At 32.0% G+C, this 19,829-nt stretch overlaps 1 protein-coding gene across 1 annotated transcript; it reads left to right on the top strand.

Annotated features, from left to right (window-relative positions):
- On the top strand, positions 1-19,825 carry LOC124368326 (negative elongation factor E). The gene is made up of 6 exons (XM_046825604.1): positions 1-397; positions 5,572-5,865; positions 9,802-10,004; positions 13,848-13,902; positions 17,767-17,878; positions 19,669-19,825. The coding sequence occupies exons 1-6, from the start codon at positions 317-319 to the stop codon at positions 19,737-19,739; spliced, it is 816 nt and encodes a 271-aa protein (XP_046681560.1). The 5' UTR covers positions 1-316; the 3' UTR covers positions 19,740-19,825.
- The last annotated feature ends 4 nt before the right edge of the window (positions 19,826-19,829 follow it).

Raw genomic sequence — 19,829 nt, 5'->3', positions numbered from 1 at the left:
GATAAAAATCTGACTGAAAGGTTGTAGTTGACAGTTGACCGTTGACCAAACACCTGGATTGTTATTAAAACAAAAGATTGTTGAATGTAACTGTATTTTATATTGTCAGTTTTAGTTCAGGGAAGTATAAAGTAGTTCTAACTTTCATTGTATTAAAGGATCAGTATGACAAAAGACTGAGACTGTGAGGTGAAATTTAAGAGAAATACCCTAGTGTAGGATCTCATCAGATTCTAATTTTTGATTTAGCAAGCGTTTTACTGTTTTTCAGAAAATATTTCAACTAATATAGTAGAGAAACTGGTAAAAATAAGAAATGGTTTATCTTCATTTTCCTACTAACTTAACTGAAGAAGAATTGATGTTGCAAGCTAAATACCAAAAACTGAAAAGAAAGGTAAGTACAACAATAATTTTCATAACCATAATTTAATTAACGCATTTAGTGCCAACTTTGAATTTTATAAGATATTGTATAGGATTAAGCTGGCAACTCGTGTATGATTTTGTAAAGAAGCTGTGAAACGACCATACCGGGAGACTTTAATAAGTGGCCTACTCTCGTTATTCGATTTTTTGTATTGAACAATTTGATATATTATTCAACTTTGATATGTAAAAATTGTACACAATAGTTTTAATAAATTACTGTAACAAGAAGAATCTTGTACATTACAATTTTACAAATATAAAGTTAACACTAACATTACAAAACAACAAAACCGACTATGCCCTAGACTTAGTATCAAAGAAACCTTACAATAGGCCTATTTATAACTTGGAAAAAGACGAACCATTTGATAAAACAACCAAATAACGAGTGTAGGCTGTTTATTAAAGTCTACCCTGACCATACCCTAGATCTAAACTATACCAATTCTCTTGCCATATTTGATGATTATATATTTCTATAGAAACAGTGAACAGAACTAATACAGTGTAAATCGTAATAGTTTAGTAAATTCTTTATATTAAACCAGACAGAAATACGATAAGATACACCGACACGGGTAGACTTAAATAAGCGGCTTACACTTGTTATTCGGTTTTCTTTATCGAATAGTTTGATGTTTTTATCCAAAGGAATAATTCAATATTTAAATTTATTTAACTTAGCATATGATTTCAACTTATTAGGTATACAGTAGAGTCCCGTTAATCCGACCTAATTGGGACCGAGCCCTATTCGGATTATGTGATTGTTCGGATTAGCCAGAATTACAGAAAAATACTGTTTTAAACTTGAGAATGGGACTATTTTGTTATATAATTATCAACATTGTTTATTAAAACATATTTTATGACTGTTGCATTGTATTTCTTGACGTGTTTGCGAATACTAAGCACATTTAGCGTATTTAGTGTGAGATTTCTATTGTTAAGCAATGTGAGTCATCCAATAAACTCTCTTCAATGCGACAGAAGACAATAACTGAATTTATGTCTTTTAACAATTAATATTATACTCAATAATAATATCAGTACTGTACGTCCAATTTTTGTTTGATTTCACTTCTTAATACAGTAATATAACTCATACTTAACCTATAAGTTTCAATTTGGTACTGTATTTAACTTCATTATTTATGCACTGTACCGTACACAATTTGTCTTAATAAAATACTGTATGTCTATTTAATTAAAGTTTTCTTTGTTTATGTACGAAATGATGCACCCATTTTCATTTTTTAAGCCATTAGTTCCTATAACTGTTCATTATCGTTATAAATAATTCCTCCTGGACCTGTTCGGATTAACCGACGTTCGGATTAGCGGGACTCCACTGTAGTAGATTTAATGTAAACAATAAACAGCAAGAAGTAACTAATATTTTGAGATGTTGAAAATGGCGATGAATAAGAGGAAAATATTTGAGATATTTCTCAAAAATGACGAGATTTGTTTGTGTCTTCAACATGTGGGTTTGGCTCCTGGTAGCCTATGGGGAGAATTCTTTCCTCCATCTCACAAAAGCGGTTACTCGTTAATATTAAGCCGGGCAAGTTATAAATATTGTAAGGTTTCTTTGATTTCTAAATCTAGGCCATAGTTGGTAATGTTGTTTTGTAACGTTAGTGTTAAATTAATGTTTTAAAATTGTAATGTACAAGATTCTTCTTGTTTCGGTAATTTATTATAACTCTTATTGTGTATGATTTTTACGTATTGAAGTTTGATAATACCGAATAACGAGTTTAGGCCACTTATTAAAGTCTTCCCACCAACACTACACTAATCCCTTATCATGCTCAAAAGCGTCTACATATTTGAATTCAGAAATTAATTGGCCCTCAAATTTCTGATACCCACTCCCTCCTTAACTACTAATTTATTCTATAATAATAATTTATCAACACAGCAATAATATACAACGTGCTGATATAGTGTTGACTCTTCACCTGAACCTTGCACCTACACACTCGGTCAAACACTCCGCCACTACCCACCCATTCTAGTCTCCTGCTCAGTGTTGCCAGAGGTACGATAATTATCGTAAAAGTACGATAATTTCATGCACTGGTACGATATACGATAGTTAACTATTATCGTACTGCGAAAGTACGATAATTTCCATAAAAAGTTTTAATCTTAAAAAAATTATCGTTTAATAACAAAATTATTCAAGATCTATACTAAGCTTTAGTAAAATATTATTTCCCCTTTATCTCTGTTAAAGAATTTGCATAATACTCTAAACCAGTTCTTACTCTATGTAAATACAAAATAAACGTGTTCAAAACCTTGATCTTACGGTTCGGTTCGCGTAGTCTGGGAACTACCTTTTGTCTGTCATGCCTGCTTTAAGTCAAAGAAATGCTTTGTCGTCTGAATACAGGAAAACTAATCCAAGTATCATGCATCTAATTCTCTCTCTACCACGAGTATCATCATCTTACAGAAATAATTTTCAAGATCTAGATGACAAATGGAGGAAAATTTCCGTTTTGAAAGACAGTTTGCCAAAGGATTTTGAAGTCACGCCTCAATCAAATGATGATACATTCTGGTCTAAACTATTAGACTACAAGAATAACTTATGAGAATTGGAATTCAAAATCCTGCCTAAGTTTGCTTTAGAAGCATTGTCTTTGCCACATTCCAACGCTGACTGTGAAAGGGTGTTTAGCAAGATCAACAACGTTAAAACTAAATCTAGGAATAAACTTCTAACAGAAACAATTGAGAAAACATTGTTGGCAAGTTAAGGAATCAAGTTTCAAGGAGGATGTCCTTCATTTAATCCATCTAAGGAAATGCTTTCAAAAATGACCGCTTCCAATTTATACAAAGAGCAAGATAGAGACGCTTCTGGAACCAGTGGCATGAGCGGTGACAGTGAACCAATAGTGGAAGGAGTCGATATAGATGACAGTGAAATATTTTTTTTTAGATTTACCACCTTTATTTTATTTATGTTATTTATTTAGAATGTTAATGTTATCGTATTTACCCTGCATATAAATAAACTTTTTTGTGATGTGTGTTTTCCCCTTTAAAGAAATAAACAAACTTATATTGGTGCATTCCTAATCCGGAATAAAACAAACTAAAAGGTAAGTGTAATTTATTATGTAACATAATTTAATTTTCTATATAATATGCATGGTACGATATTTTTACTCAAAAGTATGATAATTTTTCGAAGTTGGTACGATAGTTGGTTTTTAAAATCTAGCAACACTGCTCCTGCTTACTATCAGCTGCATCAGTAGGTGATCAACAGTCAGGCTGGTTACCTTTTTAGCAAAAAGGTTACATCCTGTCCTAACTGATAATTCGGCTTCCTGATATCTGTGGTGGTCAGCCCTCACATGCCCATGAGTGATTTAGGTAAATGTGCTGGTGTCATATTCATATTATAATGAAATGTTCTTATAAAACTGTCAGTGAAAATAATCACCTAAGATAGTAGAAAGTGAATATATTTCATATAGTTTAGTTTAAATCCATGTTTGTAACAACCACAAAACTAAGTGGGTGTCAATTAAGTCTGGAACCTCTTTTTTAATTTTTAAACCACAATATAAAAAAATACCAAAGTTCACACGCGCTTACTGGTGATAGTAACGCATACATCTGCCCAATTACCGACCGGATAATCCCTTTGGGGGCGGTCCACAAGGAGTCAGACAAAATTCTTAAATAGCAGCATAGGTCAAGTTTGATATCAAATTAAAGGTCTTACTTAGCAGAGTACAATGTCACAAACCGGACTTCAAAAGGTGGATTCGTTCAGTAGTTATAGCTATTTGAATTTTAAAACAATTGAACAATGTAAATTATTAAGTATTACAAGTAAACACCAATTTTTAAGTACCTGTGATCAAAGTAAGTGTTCAAAATGTTCCCCTCCCATCGTCTGGCAATGTCCTAGGCGGTTGTAAAAGCCATCCGCTGCATTTTGAAGGTAGTCACGAGGAATATCTTGAGCTTCTTGGACTATGAGATTTCTTAGGTGCGCCAAATCTCGAGGCTTAGTACGATAAACTTTATCTTTGAGGTATCCCCAAAGAAAAAAATCCAGCGGAGATAAATCAGGGGAACGAGCAGGCCACTCTACTGCACCATGTCTTCCAATCCATCTGCGAAGGAATATTGTATCCAAGTATTCTCTAACAAGGAGAGCAAAGTGTGGTGGCGCGCCATCTTGTTGGAAATAAATTCTTTGAAATTGTCGACCAAGAGCAGCTTGTAGTGCAGGAATTATCTCATTTTGGAGCATTGCTAGATACAATTCACCATTTAAATTACCATTGATAAATAATGGGCCCATAATTTGATTTCCTGTAATACCTGCCCAAACGTTAAGTTTCTGTGGATGCTGTGTATGACTCAATCTGCCACTTTCACATTCTAACAGTAGTTGTGTTATTGGTAATAATTATTGATTCCAGGCTTCGATTACTACATTGTCAGATGATGGGAGGGGAACATTTTGAACACTTACTTTGATCACAGGTACTTAAAAATTGGTGTTTACTTGTAATACTTAATAATTTACATTGTTCAATTGTTTTAAAATTCAAATAGCTATAACTACTGAATGAATTCATCTTTTGAAGTCCGGTTTGCGGCATTGTACTCTGCTAAGTAAGACCTTTAATTTGATACCAAACTTGACCTATGCTGCTATTTAAGAATTTTGTCTGACTCCTTGTGGACCGTCCCCCAAAGGGATTATCCGGTCGGTAATTGGGCAGATGTGTGCGTTACTATCACCAGTAAGCACATGTGAACTTTGGTGTTTCTTTCTATTGTGGTTCAAAAATTAAAAAAGAGGTTCCAGACTTAATTGACACCCTGTATATATATATATATATATATATATATATATATATATATATATATATATGTGTATGGTACCTTGGACCTTGTCAATAGTTCCAAAATTTGTTTTATCTAGACTTAACACTTCAGGTTTCAGAACTAAAGCCCCAGTGACTTATTTACAGATATGTTAATTGCATTAAAATCGTATCCAAAATAACTAATCAACAATTTTTATTGGTTCATCTTTTAATGTAAATTACACTAATTGTATACATTATAATATTTGTTTATCATTTTCAGAAAAAAGCACTTCAAGCTTTAAAAGCTCCTAGGCCTGAGCCAGAGCGTACACCAACACCCAAAAGACCAATGGAAGCTCAAAATGCGAAAGAGGTAGCAAAAAAACTGTTGAAGTCTGGTGCTATAACAGCAATTCCTCGGACACCAAAACGTCCTGAGCAAGCGGGTTTCAAGCGACCAAGGGGCTTGGAGAGAAAGTTATCGGGTACCGACAGAACTGTGAGTGGGTATCAACCATTCTCTGCAACGCAGTTGGATGACCAGGAATCTGAGACTCTGCGGCCAAGAGTCAATGTAAGTTTTTGATGTTTAGGTGATAAAATTATGCCATTAGTTACGAAAGGGTTTATTGTCTATAGCATAATTAAAGTTTTAAACAACTGTTTGCTACTGTTTAAGTCTCATTATATCAAGACATGTTTTGAAATAGATCTTAAATGCACTGATATCAAAATTTGGTGTTTTAAAATTAATATATATGGACTATTTATGTTAGGTAGATATTATTTTTCTATCAGATCTTTGGCCATCTTGTTTTGCCAAAATCTTGTTGGCCAAAATCCTCCATTTTGAGTAATGAGGAAAAGCCTAATTTTAGTAAAGTAGGCTTATCCTATTACATAAATACTAGCAGTTACCCGCTGCTTCGCACACAATTTCCTGTTGAAAACAGGACACACTATATTCATGTATGATTTCCTATGATTCAAACGCTCCTGAGATAATTAATAGTCACTCAAAGCTATTCCAATCTCCTGATCCATTTTTGAGTTAAGTTTTTTTAGTGTTTATGGACCCTGAAATCGTAGAGTGAAACAGTTTTTATTTGAATTTCCTTCCGACATTCCATGATAATTTATTAAATTGCTCGAACGATTTGAGTAACAATTGAACTATTTTAGGCCAGTGTGGAGGAATCCTTAAACTGAAGAGTGGCAATTAATGATATAATGCATAGTAATGGTGATATAGTGCATAATGATATACAGCATTCTGTGCAGTTTATGAATGGACTTAAGCTTATCTTAGATATATATTATGTTAATGTCCATGTTAATTTTATGCTTACTCTATACTATATATATATATATATATATATATATATATATATATATATATATACTTACTCAAGACTATAAATAAATAGCAATACTTTTCAAAAGGTACTTAAATTAATTAAACACATGATTGTGCTGTAATATTATAATGTTTACATAGAGCAGTTGATTACTTTATGACAGGTTCTTTAAATAAATAAAATGTATTTGCTGCAATGCATTTCTAATGGAAATTTTTACAACTTGATGACGTAGAGAAAAGTCATTTTTCGTTGATACAGAGTTCAGGACACTTCCTTTACATAGATGTCTCCATACACTAATTTGGTTATAAAGAATCAAATTCCGTCTCCTTAATTAAATTCACTTTCTTATTTCCAATATTATTATAGAGTTTGCGTTGTTCTCCGATCAAGAAAATATGTACCAATGGAAACCAACTTCAGTCTTAAAGCGTCTTCTTTCAGCTCTTTTAACACATTCGAGTCTACGCTCGAGCCAGACTCGAGCGCCGTTGTTTAATCACCCGGCCGGCGCTCGAGCGTGACTCGAGCACAGCTTTGCCGATTGATATACGGAGTTGCCCGAGTGATATTCGAGTGCCGTCTGCTGCATTAAAAAGCCAGCTTTGTTGGTTAGTTCAGAAAAATTCCGCTAGGCGCTACTACGTCATACCCGCTTGAGGCTTTTGTTTATCGACTGACGTGGCCTGGCGTGTCGTCAGTCTGTCTACGACAACAATAATTTTTTTAGCATTTGGAATTATTTTGGCAAATAAAATAATTATTTGTAAATATGTATATAGTAAATGCCTTTAAAAAAATTGAAATTACTTATATTGTTTATTCAAAAGTTAATTTTCAAGTAATACAAGACATGCGGGAGTTTTTATTTTTCTTAAAAAAATGTAAGTTTTGAAATTTTTTTAAAAATTTATTACATTTTATAGGAATAAAGTTTTACATATCAATTTAAAGAGGAAAGATAGAACTTTCAAGAAAATATAATATCATATACATAATATTTAACAGTTTTCTAAAGAAAAAATCTGAAAACCCAATAGTTTGTGCAGACCAGGCTATTAAAACAGCAAATAGCGAGCCAGACTCCAATGTGTTAATCTACTTTTGATAAAAAATTTTTCAAGTGACAGTTATAGTTTACCCATTTGTTCCGATGAAGAAAATATGTAACTCAAACGTTACTGTGATCAAAAAGAATCAGGTCCATCTGATTAAATTCACTTCTAGTCTAATTTATTTACTTGATCTATAAAATATATACATATGTTGGTTTTCAAGATCTCATTGGGTCAAAAAGCGTCTACTACCAGCACTTGTAATCTATCTCCGGTCTAAGACATTTCAAGTGTTATAGTTACATTTTTGTCCCAATGACGGAAGTATATCGTACAACTAAAATTTCTCTGCCGTCAATATGAGTCTGTTCTAGTCGTTCAAATTCACTCCCGGTCTAATTTATTCACGGTTCCACAATTGAATTATGCTGTTCCACTAATAAAGAAAATGATTATGTATGTTGGTTTTGGAATCCAACTTATATTAATATTTGGTGCTGAATTGATTTTGATGTTTTCATTGATCAATAAGTATGTATAAGGGCATATGCTTCTGGTATAAAGGGAAGAGTTATCAAGTCATTTTTTTTCCAATTTTTAAAACATGGTACAGTATGTTTACAGAAAAAAAACTAGTGTATCAACAGAATAGGTAATCAAGCAGTCTAATATAGCACTGTACAGTGCAATCATACAGTAGGGAAGAGGGGGACACATGTGGACAAGAAGCACAAGTGGAAAGTTTCAATTTTCCGACTTGTTCCCGACCCGTTTAGTTCAAACGTTATTCATAGAACAGTGTTGGTATATAACACTGCTGTATGAATAACATTTGAATTAAACTGGTTAGTTATGTGTCGGGGAATTGAAACTTTGCACTTGTGCCTTTTGTGCACATGTGCCTCCTCTCCCCTAAAGTACGAAATTGTCTCCACTAAAACACACTCACTTTTCAGTACATATATGAATATTGTTCAGTACAGTATACAATAAGTAAATTGAATCAATAAAATTAAACAAGCTTCACTCACTTACGTACAGTACTTTACTGCACACTACTCAGGATGATGGAAACAAAACCAATGACTGAACAACAAAAATGGTGTGGTGTTTGGTGTTCCACTGTACTGTAGATGTAGAGTGAAGTGTATGCTGGGAGACGAGTGTATCCGAAATTTGCAGAGCAATCAAGATGGTTAGCCCACTCAAGTTTACTGCTCAGAGCGTGACGCTTTGTGGCTCTTGAATGTTGGTGGTAGCTGTCGAGTTGGCCACTTTACAATGTTCATTGCGAAGGCAATTCTATAATTTTTGTCTGTTGCTGTTGATGCCAGATTATGGACTATTCTGGACTATAGAATGCCGGATTAAGGAGGTTTTACTATATATATATCGTATATAACTAAACAACAACTATAACCAAACACCACACCATTTTTGTTGTTCAGTCATTGGTTTTGTTTCCATCATCCTGAGTAGTGTGCAGTAAAGTACTGTACGTAAGTGAGTGAAGCTTGTTTAATTTTATTGATTCAATTTACTTATTGTATACTGTACTGAACAATATTCACATATGTACTGAAAAGTGAGTGTGTTTTAGTGGAAACAATTTCGTACTTTAGGGGAGAGGAGGCACATGTGCACAAAAGGCACAAGTGCAAAGTTTCAATTCCCCGACACATAACTAACCAGTTTAATTCAAATGTTATTCATACAGCAGTGTTATATACCAACACTGTTCTATGAATAACGTTTGAATTACACCAATACCAACATCATTTAAATGTGTTAACATGAATCTTTTTAGTTATATACGATATATCGTATATAACTAAAAAGATTCATGTTAACATATTTAAATGATGTTGGTATTGGTGTAATTTTTTTTTAAACACAATAGTATTTCAGTACTATAAAATATTATCAACATATTTGTAATAGTTAAGTAATAGTAAATTAAGTCTCATTTGGCATCTAACAATCAAATCTCTTACATTAATATAATTTAATGAAAGGTGGCAATTATCAATAATAATTTTACATGTAATATACAGTGAGGATTTTCATGTTGTTTATACTGTAATTTATTTTTAGGATCTTTATGAAAGTTTTGTCAGTGCACGTGATAGAGAAGAGAGGGGTCTTACAGATAAACCTAGAGAGGAAGGCAGACCTGAGAAACCACGATCTGGAAACACAATTTTTGTCCATGGATTGAAAATCAATGAGGACTTTTTAAGAAAAACATTCCAATCATGTGGCAACATTGTCAATATTTCAATGGAAATTGAGAAAAAGTAAGATCCTTTTGTATCCAAACAGTATTATGACTTTAAAGACATGTTTTGACTTTTTAGATTCTTTATATGATAACTAAGATATCTCTAAGTTAAAAAAAACTCTTTCTAATTGCTTGATTATGACGTATAACATGAAGTATACTGTTTAAATAATCAAAATCAAAACATTGAGTGATTTCAGTTGGTATTGTTTGATTGCTGCCAATTTAATATGGTGTAATGGGATTTTTAATGACATGAAGAGCAATCAAGAAGATAAATCCTATAAAATGCTTTCTTGACATAATTTATCAATTTGTTTGATTGTTAAAATTGACCATTGTTAAATATTTTTATTGAAATGTAATTTTTATTGTACATTTAATTTTCTGTGCAAGTTTTAATACACATAATTTTTGCTAAAATGTGCTGTATTTAGCAGGCTTATTTGCAATGTATTGACGAAACGAGCACTTTCCACGAAATGCATCCAGCATTTCGTCAACTGTCACGTACTCGCTCAGAAAGTAGTATTTTTTGCACTTGTCGACAAACTCTTCAAATACCTCTCTGAATCCAGCAAAATTATCATTTTTTTGTCTATCTTTTCGTGTCCTGTAGTCATCAAAACGCAACGCTGTGAACAAAAATCTAAACCTCCGCTCAGACATGGTTGTGCGAAAAATTTCAATACCAGTTCCTTCTTTGGTGTTAAGATCCTTTAAAGAATAAAGAATAAAGAATTTTATTTTCTTAAATTTCAACATTTAACAAAATGTACACTTTTATTTCAACATTTAATAATTCTCTTGTCAGGCTGACCATTATTTTATTACTTAACTTAGTAGTTTTGCTTGAAAACAGCCTTAACTATTACAATATACAGTATGTACATATTACAGTAGGTAAATATTGACACAAGAAGGAAATTTAAGAAAATCTAGGGCCTCTAAGGCAAGCCTGTTCAGAGGTTCCTTTACAGTACTTACAAAAAAAAACAATAGCACTCAGAAAAAATTATTTTTTAAAGAAAATTGACAAAGATAGTCTCAAAAAAACAAACATGTTGTGCCTTAGCAAAAAGTTTATCCACAGTTAACAAAATAAACAAATGCAACTTGCAACAAGAGAAAATAACAACACCTGACTTCCCGTACCACCATCCACGAGGAAGCAGAACATAGACTACAGATACATAATAAAAACAAAAATATTGACTTCACAACTGTATTAACAATAAATAAATATTTACATACAAATATTAACCATACATTACTGATAAACACTGATCATCTGAATAAGTAAGTTATTGTATAATATTAAACAAAAACTCAATATCTTCCAAATGAAAGAGCCATGATTTTAGTCTATTCAAAAAAATATTTTTGTTGTATGAATATTTAATATAATCAGGTATTTGGTTAAAAATCTTTGGTGCGTTAAAATTATATGTTCTAGTGTAAAAAGATATTGTTGGCTTAGGTATTGTAAATTTATTTGCTTTAGGTTTGTGTGAGATGCCTTTAATACTCCGGCCAAGTACAAAGGCCTATCACTGCTTTTACTTCTGCCCTATTGATATCAGCTGCATCACGTGGTCTTATGAAGTTTTTTCTCCTATTAATTATCCACAAATTTTGTGAATTCAACTATTTTGTCCAACGTACTATCTGTAAAATAAAGCTGCCATGCTTCAAAAGGATTCGAAACCTGCTTTGCGTCACTTAATGGTCCCGGCAAATGAATAACAATGTTATGGCTTCGGGTTCGTCCACGATAATAAGTCTTATGCATGTTCCATTTTGTTTCGTTATCTTTTCCAGTAAACTGTGGCATTGGAACTTCAGTGGGCACAGGATGGTCAGTTCCAAGAGCTTGTTCGTCCAAATCACTAGCAGACTCCTCACTTCCACTTTCAAGTTCACTCGCTTGGACAGCATCTTCCTCATTATCGTTTTCAGAAAAATAATCCACATGCTCGTCAATTTGGTCGTTGTCGATCTCGTCAAATAGTCTTTTCCTCACTCGTTCTTGCCCTCTTTCAAGCTGAGCGTTCCTTCATTCTTCTTTTTCAACTCTTTCAAGTATTTTAGCTAGCCTATCTACCTCTCTTTGGTTCATTATTTACAAAATTCAACTTAATTGTAAAAATCATAGATGCCAGTGGTCGTGCGCGGTGGAAAGCACCTCGATAAAATTACACAGTTCGTCGCACCGTGGTCAAAAGCACCGTGAGGTCACTGAAGCAGCTCTCACCATGGGTCAGGGGCAACTAACATAAAGGCTGGTGGCGAGGGATGAGGGCAAGGTAGTGGGGGTAGAGTAGCAGGAGCGCCAAGCCAATCTGACAGCCAGGCTAGCCACACACAAAAAAATAATTTTCCCTCGGTGCTTTCGACCACACGTGCGACTTCCCGAGGGTTAATGTTTTGGATATAAAAACATGTAGTAGCAAAATGTGTTCTAAAATTGTTAGTTTGAACAAATCAGTGACGAAGGAAGTTGATGAGAAATCACTCATTTAAGTTAACAACGATGCAGAATTACTGAAACCCATTATAACAGGTGACGAGACATGGGTTTACGGGTATGACATTGAAACTAAGGCTCAATAATCCCAAAGGAGGCATCCTGGATCGTCAAGACCGAAAAATTATCTACAAGTGAGTCAAATGTGAAGGTTATGCTGTGTTTTTCGATTTTAATGGTTTAGTACATCATGAATTCTTGTCACAACGCCAAACGGTTAATAAGGAGTACTACTGCAAGTTCAACACCGTTTGCATGAAGCAATCCATAAAAAAACACCTGGATATGTGGCAAAACAATTCATGGCTTTTGCACCATTACAATGCATCTGCTCACACTTCAGTGCTTGCTTGTGAATTTTTGATAAAAAATATAACTTAAAAAAATAACATAAAAACAGTACATAATGATGCCCCAGTCTCATTATTCTCCAGATATGGTGCCATGAGACTTTTTTCTTTTTTTTTTTAAAAAAGATAACCTTAAAGAGTACAATAGCATAGATGACATTAAAATACATCGATGAAAGAGCTAAAGGATATTGTAGTGTTTTAAGGATTGGAAGATAATACCTAATGAGAACTATTTTGAAGGTGACATCATTAATGTAGACAAATAACAAAATATTTGTTTCAAGACATGAAAATTCCTGTTACTTTTAGAACATACCTTGTATAGTGAGTAAACTATCGCTAATTCTATGAGAGGGATAGTTTGTACTGCTTCTTGGTGGTTTTCCAGACAACTATGACAGAGTACATGTTATACACAGTTGCAGGACACATCTTTAATTATGCTTTATATCACAAACATCTCAAAACATTTTGGCATGATATTCGAATAGATAAAATACTAGTAAGTTGTAAATTTAAATTATTTTTATATTTATTTAGGCCTAGTGGTTTCAAAATTGTTGAAAACTTCAGGAAGCAGCAAACTAAATCCCTTATTTATAAGGGCATGGCAGGAGCACGAAAACTCTATGGTTAAGGGATTAATTACTTACATATTTTGAATTTAGATATTTTAAATCTAACCCCATGCAATTGTTGTATATACTGAAGTGTGGATAAAATCATCACTGGGTTCTGTTGATAATAATTACATTTTGCTGTACTCTAAGAGCTTATAAATGTAAGTACGGTACTTAGTTTTGATAAAGCATAGGTAGAACTTCAAGAAATATTTAGAGCATAGGTGAGTTAAGATACCTGTGAGTGTATTGCGTATTGACAAAGATCTAGGACATTTAGTATTATTGTTAGAAGTTAGATTGATTGGTAATAGAAGTTCAAAAAAGAAAAATAATATTAAAATGTTTTTCTGTTTCAGTCGAGGTTTTGTCACTTTTGATAAAACGGAAGCCGCTGATACTGCAATTGCTGAGGTATGTACAGTTTATTTGCTATGAATGGAACTCCCAAAGACATAGGCTATTGTGTTATTGGTTATTTTACACAGTAGAACATCAGTGAACTGTGACTGGTCAATCAGCATTGGCTACCAAGCTTTTCAATTAATGGAAACAATATTTGACATTCCAGTATCCAAACCTTAATCTCTTGAAGTGTTATCTTCTCAGGTTTTGAGTAGGATCATGGGGCATGGGCATTTGAGAAAAGATTTCAATAGAGTCTGCATTTTTATGGATGATCCGCTTTGTAGGTTATGTAATTAACTATCTTAGTAAGGGAATGTTATGGCATTTTGGAAAAGGGAGGTAAATTTCCATTCAAGAATACCTGATCGGGCGTTTTATGGAACTGTTGAAACTGTAAACTGGTAAGCTTTATAGTATACTTCAGGGATATTTAAAAGGCCCGTGAGACTTCAGTGATTAATGGTAGGTCACCTCATAGAATATCCCTTGTTCCTCAAACAATCAAATCTAATGATCATTGGCAAAGTATGAAAGTACTCAAACAAATTTTTTCTTGAACATTTTCACAATCAAATTATTAACATGTATCTGTAAAATTGTAAAACAAAATTAACTTTTTATTAATTTTGGATACATTTTCTTAATTTAAATCAAAAGCACAAATAAAAGGAGTCGAAAGTATAATTTATCATACAAGTGATAAAGCAAAATTTAACTGTATCATTTTTTTTAAAGCTGTGATTGTGTTTTTGTCCTTTACATAATCTTGTAACCTAACCTTCTCCCTTTGTACAGGTCATAGTCAGGATTAGTACTGACTTTCAACCTGCATAGCCCCACAACTAATTTCATAGAATTGCTTCTCAATTCTTTGTTACATTATGCACTGGGTTCCTGCAAGCCCTAAAATACTGAAAAATTTGTTGAATTATATTTGAATTTTTTGAAATGTTGGAAATAAGCCTTGGAATCCCAAAATCTTTTAATGAGATATTGGAATAAAAAGTTTACTACATAATTGTTAGGAATTGGCTGAGATGATAGGCAACAGTTGCAAGCAAGTACAAGCTATTCATTCTATTCATTGTTGATTGATACCTTAGAGGCGTGTAATGTAGGTAGTTAACCAGATTTGATACAGTGCTTTGTTTGATGTGTCAATTAATTGAGGAGTTCTGTTATGTCGATGTCTACTAAAATTGGTGAAGTTAATTCTGTTCGTATTGCTCAGGTACTGATAAAACTTAAAAGATTTTGTCCCTAAAAAATTAAAATTGTTTTGATTAAGTACATAAGGAATAGATTCCATGCAATCTCATACAATTTCAACTGTATTAAGCTTTGAACAGTAAATTGAAAAAACCCAAATACTCTTTGTCTAAAGTTTATAATTGATGATGGATGGTTTGAAAGGATAAAAAAATTTCAGACATTTGCTTATTTGACTTATTTGTCACAAAAAAGTATAACACCATGTTTTGACAATTTAAATCTGCCTTGTTCCTCAGGTGTATAAAACTAATATATAACATGCACTTATAAAGTAATAAGTGTGGCAATGAACTGACACTAAATCAAATGTGTTATAATACGTAACTGGTACACCAACATGTTTTAGTCCATACTGAAGAAAATTAACGCAAAAACTTTACACAGAAGTCAAGAGCATAAACAGCATGTGAGACGTGTAAAGCAATGGTCTGAAAATGAGGGGTAAAGGCAACCAACCACCTCCTGCCTTATGTTGTGGTCCTAGATTTAGATCTGGGTTTCATGGAGTGTGTATGAATTGTATTGGTTGAGGTTAGTTTGATCGTTAAAGTATTGTTTCTTAGTAAATTCTTTTTTTTATATTGGTAACTATAATTGCTTAAATTCAACCTATAGTTTACTTAGCGGTTGGTCTGCTAATTTTATGTATGAAGCCTCAATAAGTTTGCATTTGAAAAAAGTCTATGGTGTATTTTGTTGGCTTCATCCCATTTTATGTGATGATTTTTATATCAACAGTGTAGGGTAATTTTAGACTTTTTCACATGCCCTTTATTCGTACTTTCTTTATGTTTTTTAATTATCACGTTTAGATAGTGGTCTTTTTGACTTCACTATTACAAAAATATGTTATCTGAAATGTTATTACAAGGACTCGTCCGAAATTCTACTACTCTCTCAACCCAAATAAATTATTCCTTAACCCACTGTGGAGTAATCAATGCAATTTTTGCTTTTCATAGGGAAGATTAACAACCCATTTAATAGCTATATGGTTTACTGTTTTGCCCTTTTGTCCAATAACCTTGCTCTACTATGATAGATTGTGTTGGCATTTTTTTCGTTACTCTAACTCTGTATTGAAGAGGTTGTTTAGCCAACTGTTGTTGATTGGATTACTGAAAAGTGATGGGTAATGTTTTGTTAAATTGTGTGCCAGTTTATGTTTAATTTATTCATTATTGAAGAATAATTTATAGACTACTGAAAGTAGAGATTTTAGTTACAGGCCTAGTCAAATTAATGAAGAAGAATCTTCTTAAAATGTGCCAACTGGGAATCATAGAAATTAAGTTCTTAATATTAATAAGGATAATCAAATTAATCCTGGCTCTCATGGGTACCAAGTTGAATAGATCTGCTGTTTGTTAATTTTAAAACACTTGCTATTTAATAGTTTTAAGCAGTGCCTTTTTAATTTCACGAGTAAAACATTAAGTTTTCCATGAGTTTAGTTTTAAAATTGTTTCCTACTGAATATTGAGAGCGTTATCAATCACCATCTAATAATTTGTCATGTCTAATTTTACAAAATCATTGTGCTTTCTAAATGTTCACTGAAAATGTATATAGCCTAGTTTTATAGTGGAATACAGTATATAAATTTTCAGTATGGATATACCGTCTGTGTTAGTCAACAAAAAATAATTATGATTAATTTTATATTAAACAGCAGAAAACCTTAATTTTTCCGAATAAATTTCTATGCTATGCAGAAGCACTGACATAATTGAAGCAAGTAAAAACATAATTGGGCTGTTAAAGTAATTAGTATTAGTGGAATAAAATGTGAAAGAATAATAGGTGTTCAAAATGTAATGAAATTTATTCATTGCTACTACAACCCCCCTCTTCTGTTTTCATTTCATTTCCATCCAATCAACAGTAATTTATAATTATAAAGTATTGTTTAAATTTATAACGCAAAGTTAATAGTACTGTATATAATAATATTTTGGAAGAAAATTGCCTTCATTCAAACTTTCTAATTTAAACACTTCTAGATATTTTTATTAAATATCTGGTAGTGTTTTATAGAGATAAAATTGGTTTATACAATCAACTTATTTATATAGGAATTTATAAAATCGAAATTTATCAATTATTATCAAAGTAATTTTATTTTACTAAACAAATAGGGCCATCTTAAGACTTAGGAATAAAATACTCTGTGTTGTAGTGTTCCAATTGTATTTAAAATTTTGGGACTTGATAACATTTTTTAAGTTAGGAAGCCCTAAATCAAGTATACTTTATAGTATGATAAAGTATTGGTCAGATTTATTCAAGGACTCAATTAATTAGTTTGCAAATTTAATTTTTCTAGCTTCAGAATCAGTTTTCTAGTTTTTTCTATTAGTCCTGATTAAGTCAACCCTATATAGATTTATATTAAATTAACGCAGTTATGATTATTTATCATTACATTTCTGTGTCAAAAATCTATAAAGTAATAATAGAATAGAAGAAGGTTTGAAATAGAACAGTAAACATGAAATAATCTGTAGTTCAGGTTAAGCAAGCTAGACAGTGAGTAACAGATGAAAGTAGGCCGCTATATATTTTAGTTATTTATATTTTTTGTTTTCTTTTGAATAGATCAATGGCAGCATCGTCTCCAATATCCAGCTCAAGGTCACCTTGGCTCGACGGCAGCCTATAATTAACCCCACCAATGATGCAACTTCTTCCATTGCATGGTCGTCTCTTGGTACGTGTCTCAATATTTTCCCAAATATCACATGTTCTTAAAACAAGAACTGTATGTTGTTCGTTTTTATAGCACTTTATGCTTTTTCACGTGCATGAATAAAGTATTAGTTATACTGTAGTTACTACTATAGTTTTCAGTTTAAATACTGATAATGGCCATGTCTTGTAAAAAGATTAATGGCGATAACATTCTTGATTCTTATACTGAACTCAAATTGAATCCTATATTCAGTTATGGATTAAAAATCGAAATCAAACTACAATCCAATATTGATTGTAACCTTTAAAAATAAGACTGTGTGAGTATTGATTCATAGCTAATAAACTTTGTGCGGGTCGTAAAAGTCTTGTTTCTTAAAAAATATTGGTCATGTTGAAAAATTTGTTAGCATATTCTAATGCCAAAATAAGTAAGTATAATATATTTTGTAATGTTAAGGGCCAAACTAGATCTGGATGGGCTAAGATTTTATCATGTTCAACAGTGTGAGATCAGTGTGTGGGACTTGGTCTGTACTATATAATATTTTGTTAACCTATTAGAACCAACCGATATTGCAATGGTACTCATTTTTCCCCTCCAGACCATCCGTTGGCATATCGCCAATTCAGTATTTTAGTTATTACTCTCAGTTTTTCAGTTAGATGTTTCTCTATTCATTTATCATTAACAAAAAACAAGTTTTAATTTATTTTGCTTCTGGATTATTATTTTTGGTGCCATTTTCAACCATCCAAGATAAAGCCAAAGTTGAAATACAAAACATCTTTATATTTGAAAATCTTTCAAAAATTATCGTTATCCCCATCCTCCCAGTACCATTTTAGGGTATTTTTATGTGTTAAAAATTATTTTTCTATATTCTTTAGGGTGAAAATATGGGTTTTTTGTTAAAATAAAGAAGTAAGTTTCTTGATCAGCCGCTATATATCCTGGATGGGTGGTCTGCCTCACCCTATACAGCCATCTTAACCTAAACCATTGCTAAAATAATTTATAATCCTATTATTGTTATGAAATATTAAGTTTGGCAAATAAAAGTATAATAATTAACAATAGAATAAATAATTTAACCTTAATTAAAATGTTTATGGAATTAATGAAACTTAAGAATATGTAATTGATCATTGTTATAACAAAAAACAAAGGTTAAGTCAAATGTTTTGATCTTTGGATTTCTACAAACAGAAATCACCTTTATGTACTTTTAATTAGTTACCAGTCCAAACTGCATAAAATAAAAAATAAACCAAGATTTTAATATTCAACAGTTTCTAATAATATATTTTCTCCTATTATATATATATATATATATATATATATATATATATATATATATATATATATATATATATATATATATATGATATGGTTCTAATAATATTAGTCATGTAGCGTAAGGAAATGAACCAGCAGAATCTTTACAGTTTTACAAGTGGTTATCTAAGTAAAATAAATTCTGAATCAATATTTGATCAAAAGTCTAAAAACCTCTTGGGGCCACTAGACACAAGTACTGCCTTTAAAAAGACCCATTATAAGTTTTTTGTGTACTGTGGTTTAAGGTAAAAATGGTTTCTATTAAAATTCTTCTATTCCTCTGATGTCTTTTATATGTATTCCCATAAATAGAATCAAGATAAAGACAAGAAAATAAAGTAGTAGTTATCACTGGATAGTAGTCTCATTTTTCTTGCTTCCACTTGTTTTTACTAGTTTAGTTTGTAGCATTTTACATTTTTTTTATTTTATATAAATTCAATTGTATGATTTGTTTTTTGTTCCAGCTTCAAATCGATCGCAGAAAGGAAGTCATAAGGATAAAAGAGAATCAGTGATATATGATGATATATTTTAGTAGTTAAGTTTTTACCATGTAGTTTAAACTATTTCCTTTTGAATTTTTGGAAATATAAATGTTTTAATCCCTGAAGGGTATCATTACAGT

The sequence above is a fragment of the Homalodisca vitripennis genome, chromosome 1, assembly GCF_021130785.1.
Source record: "Homalodisca vitripennis isolate AUS2020 chromosome 1, UT_GWSS_2.1, whole genome shotgun sequence".
Lineage (NCBI taxonomy): Eukaryota > Metazoa > Arthropoda > Insecta > Hemiptera > Cicadellidae > Homalodisca > Homalodisca vitripennis.
Note: the sequence above shows the minus strand (reverse complement) of the source record. Positions and strands in the feature narration are given on the sequence as shown.

Coding starts and splice junctions, on each gene's coding strand:
- LOC124368326 (XM_046825604.1), top strand. CDS start 317: ATGGTTTATCTTCATTTTCCTACTAACTTAACTGAAGAAGAATTGATG. Junction 398..5,571: donor ACCAAAAACTGAAAAGAAAG/GTAAGTACAACA, acceptor TATCATTTTCAG/AAAAAAGCACTTCAAGCTTT. Junction 17,879..19,668: donor CATTGCATGGTCGTCTCTTG/GTACGTGTCTCA, acceptor TTTTTGTTCCAG/CTTCAAATCGATCGCAGAAA.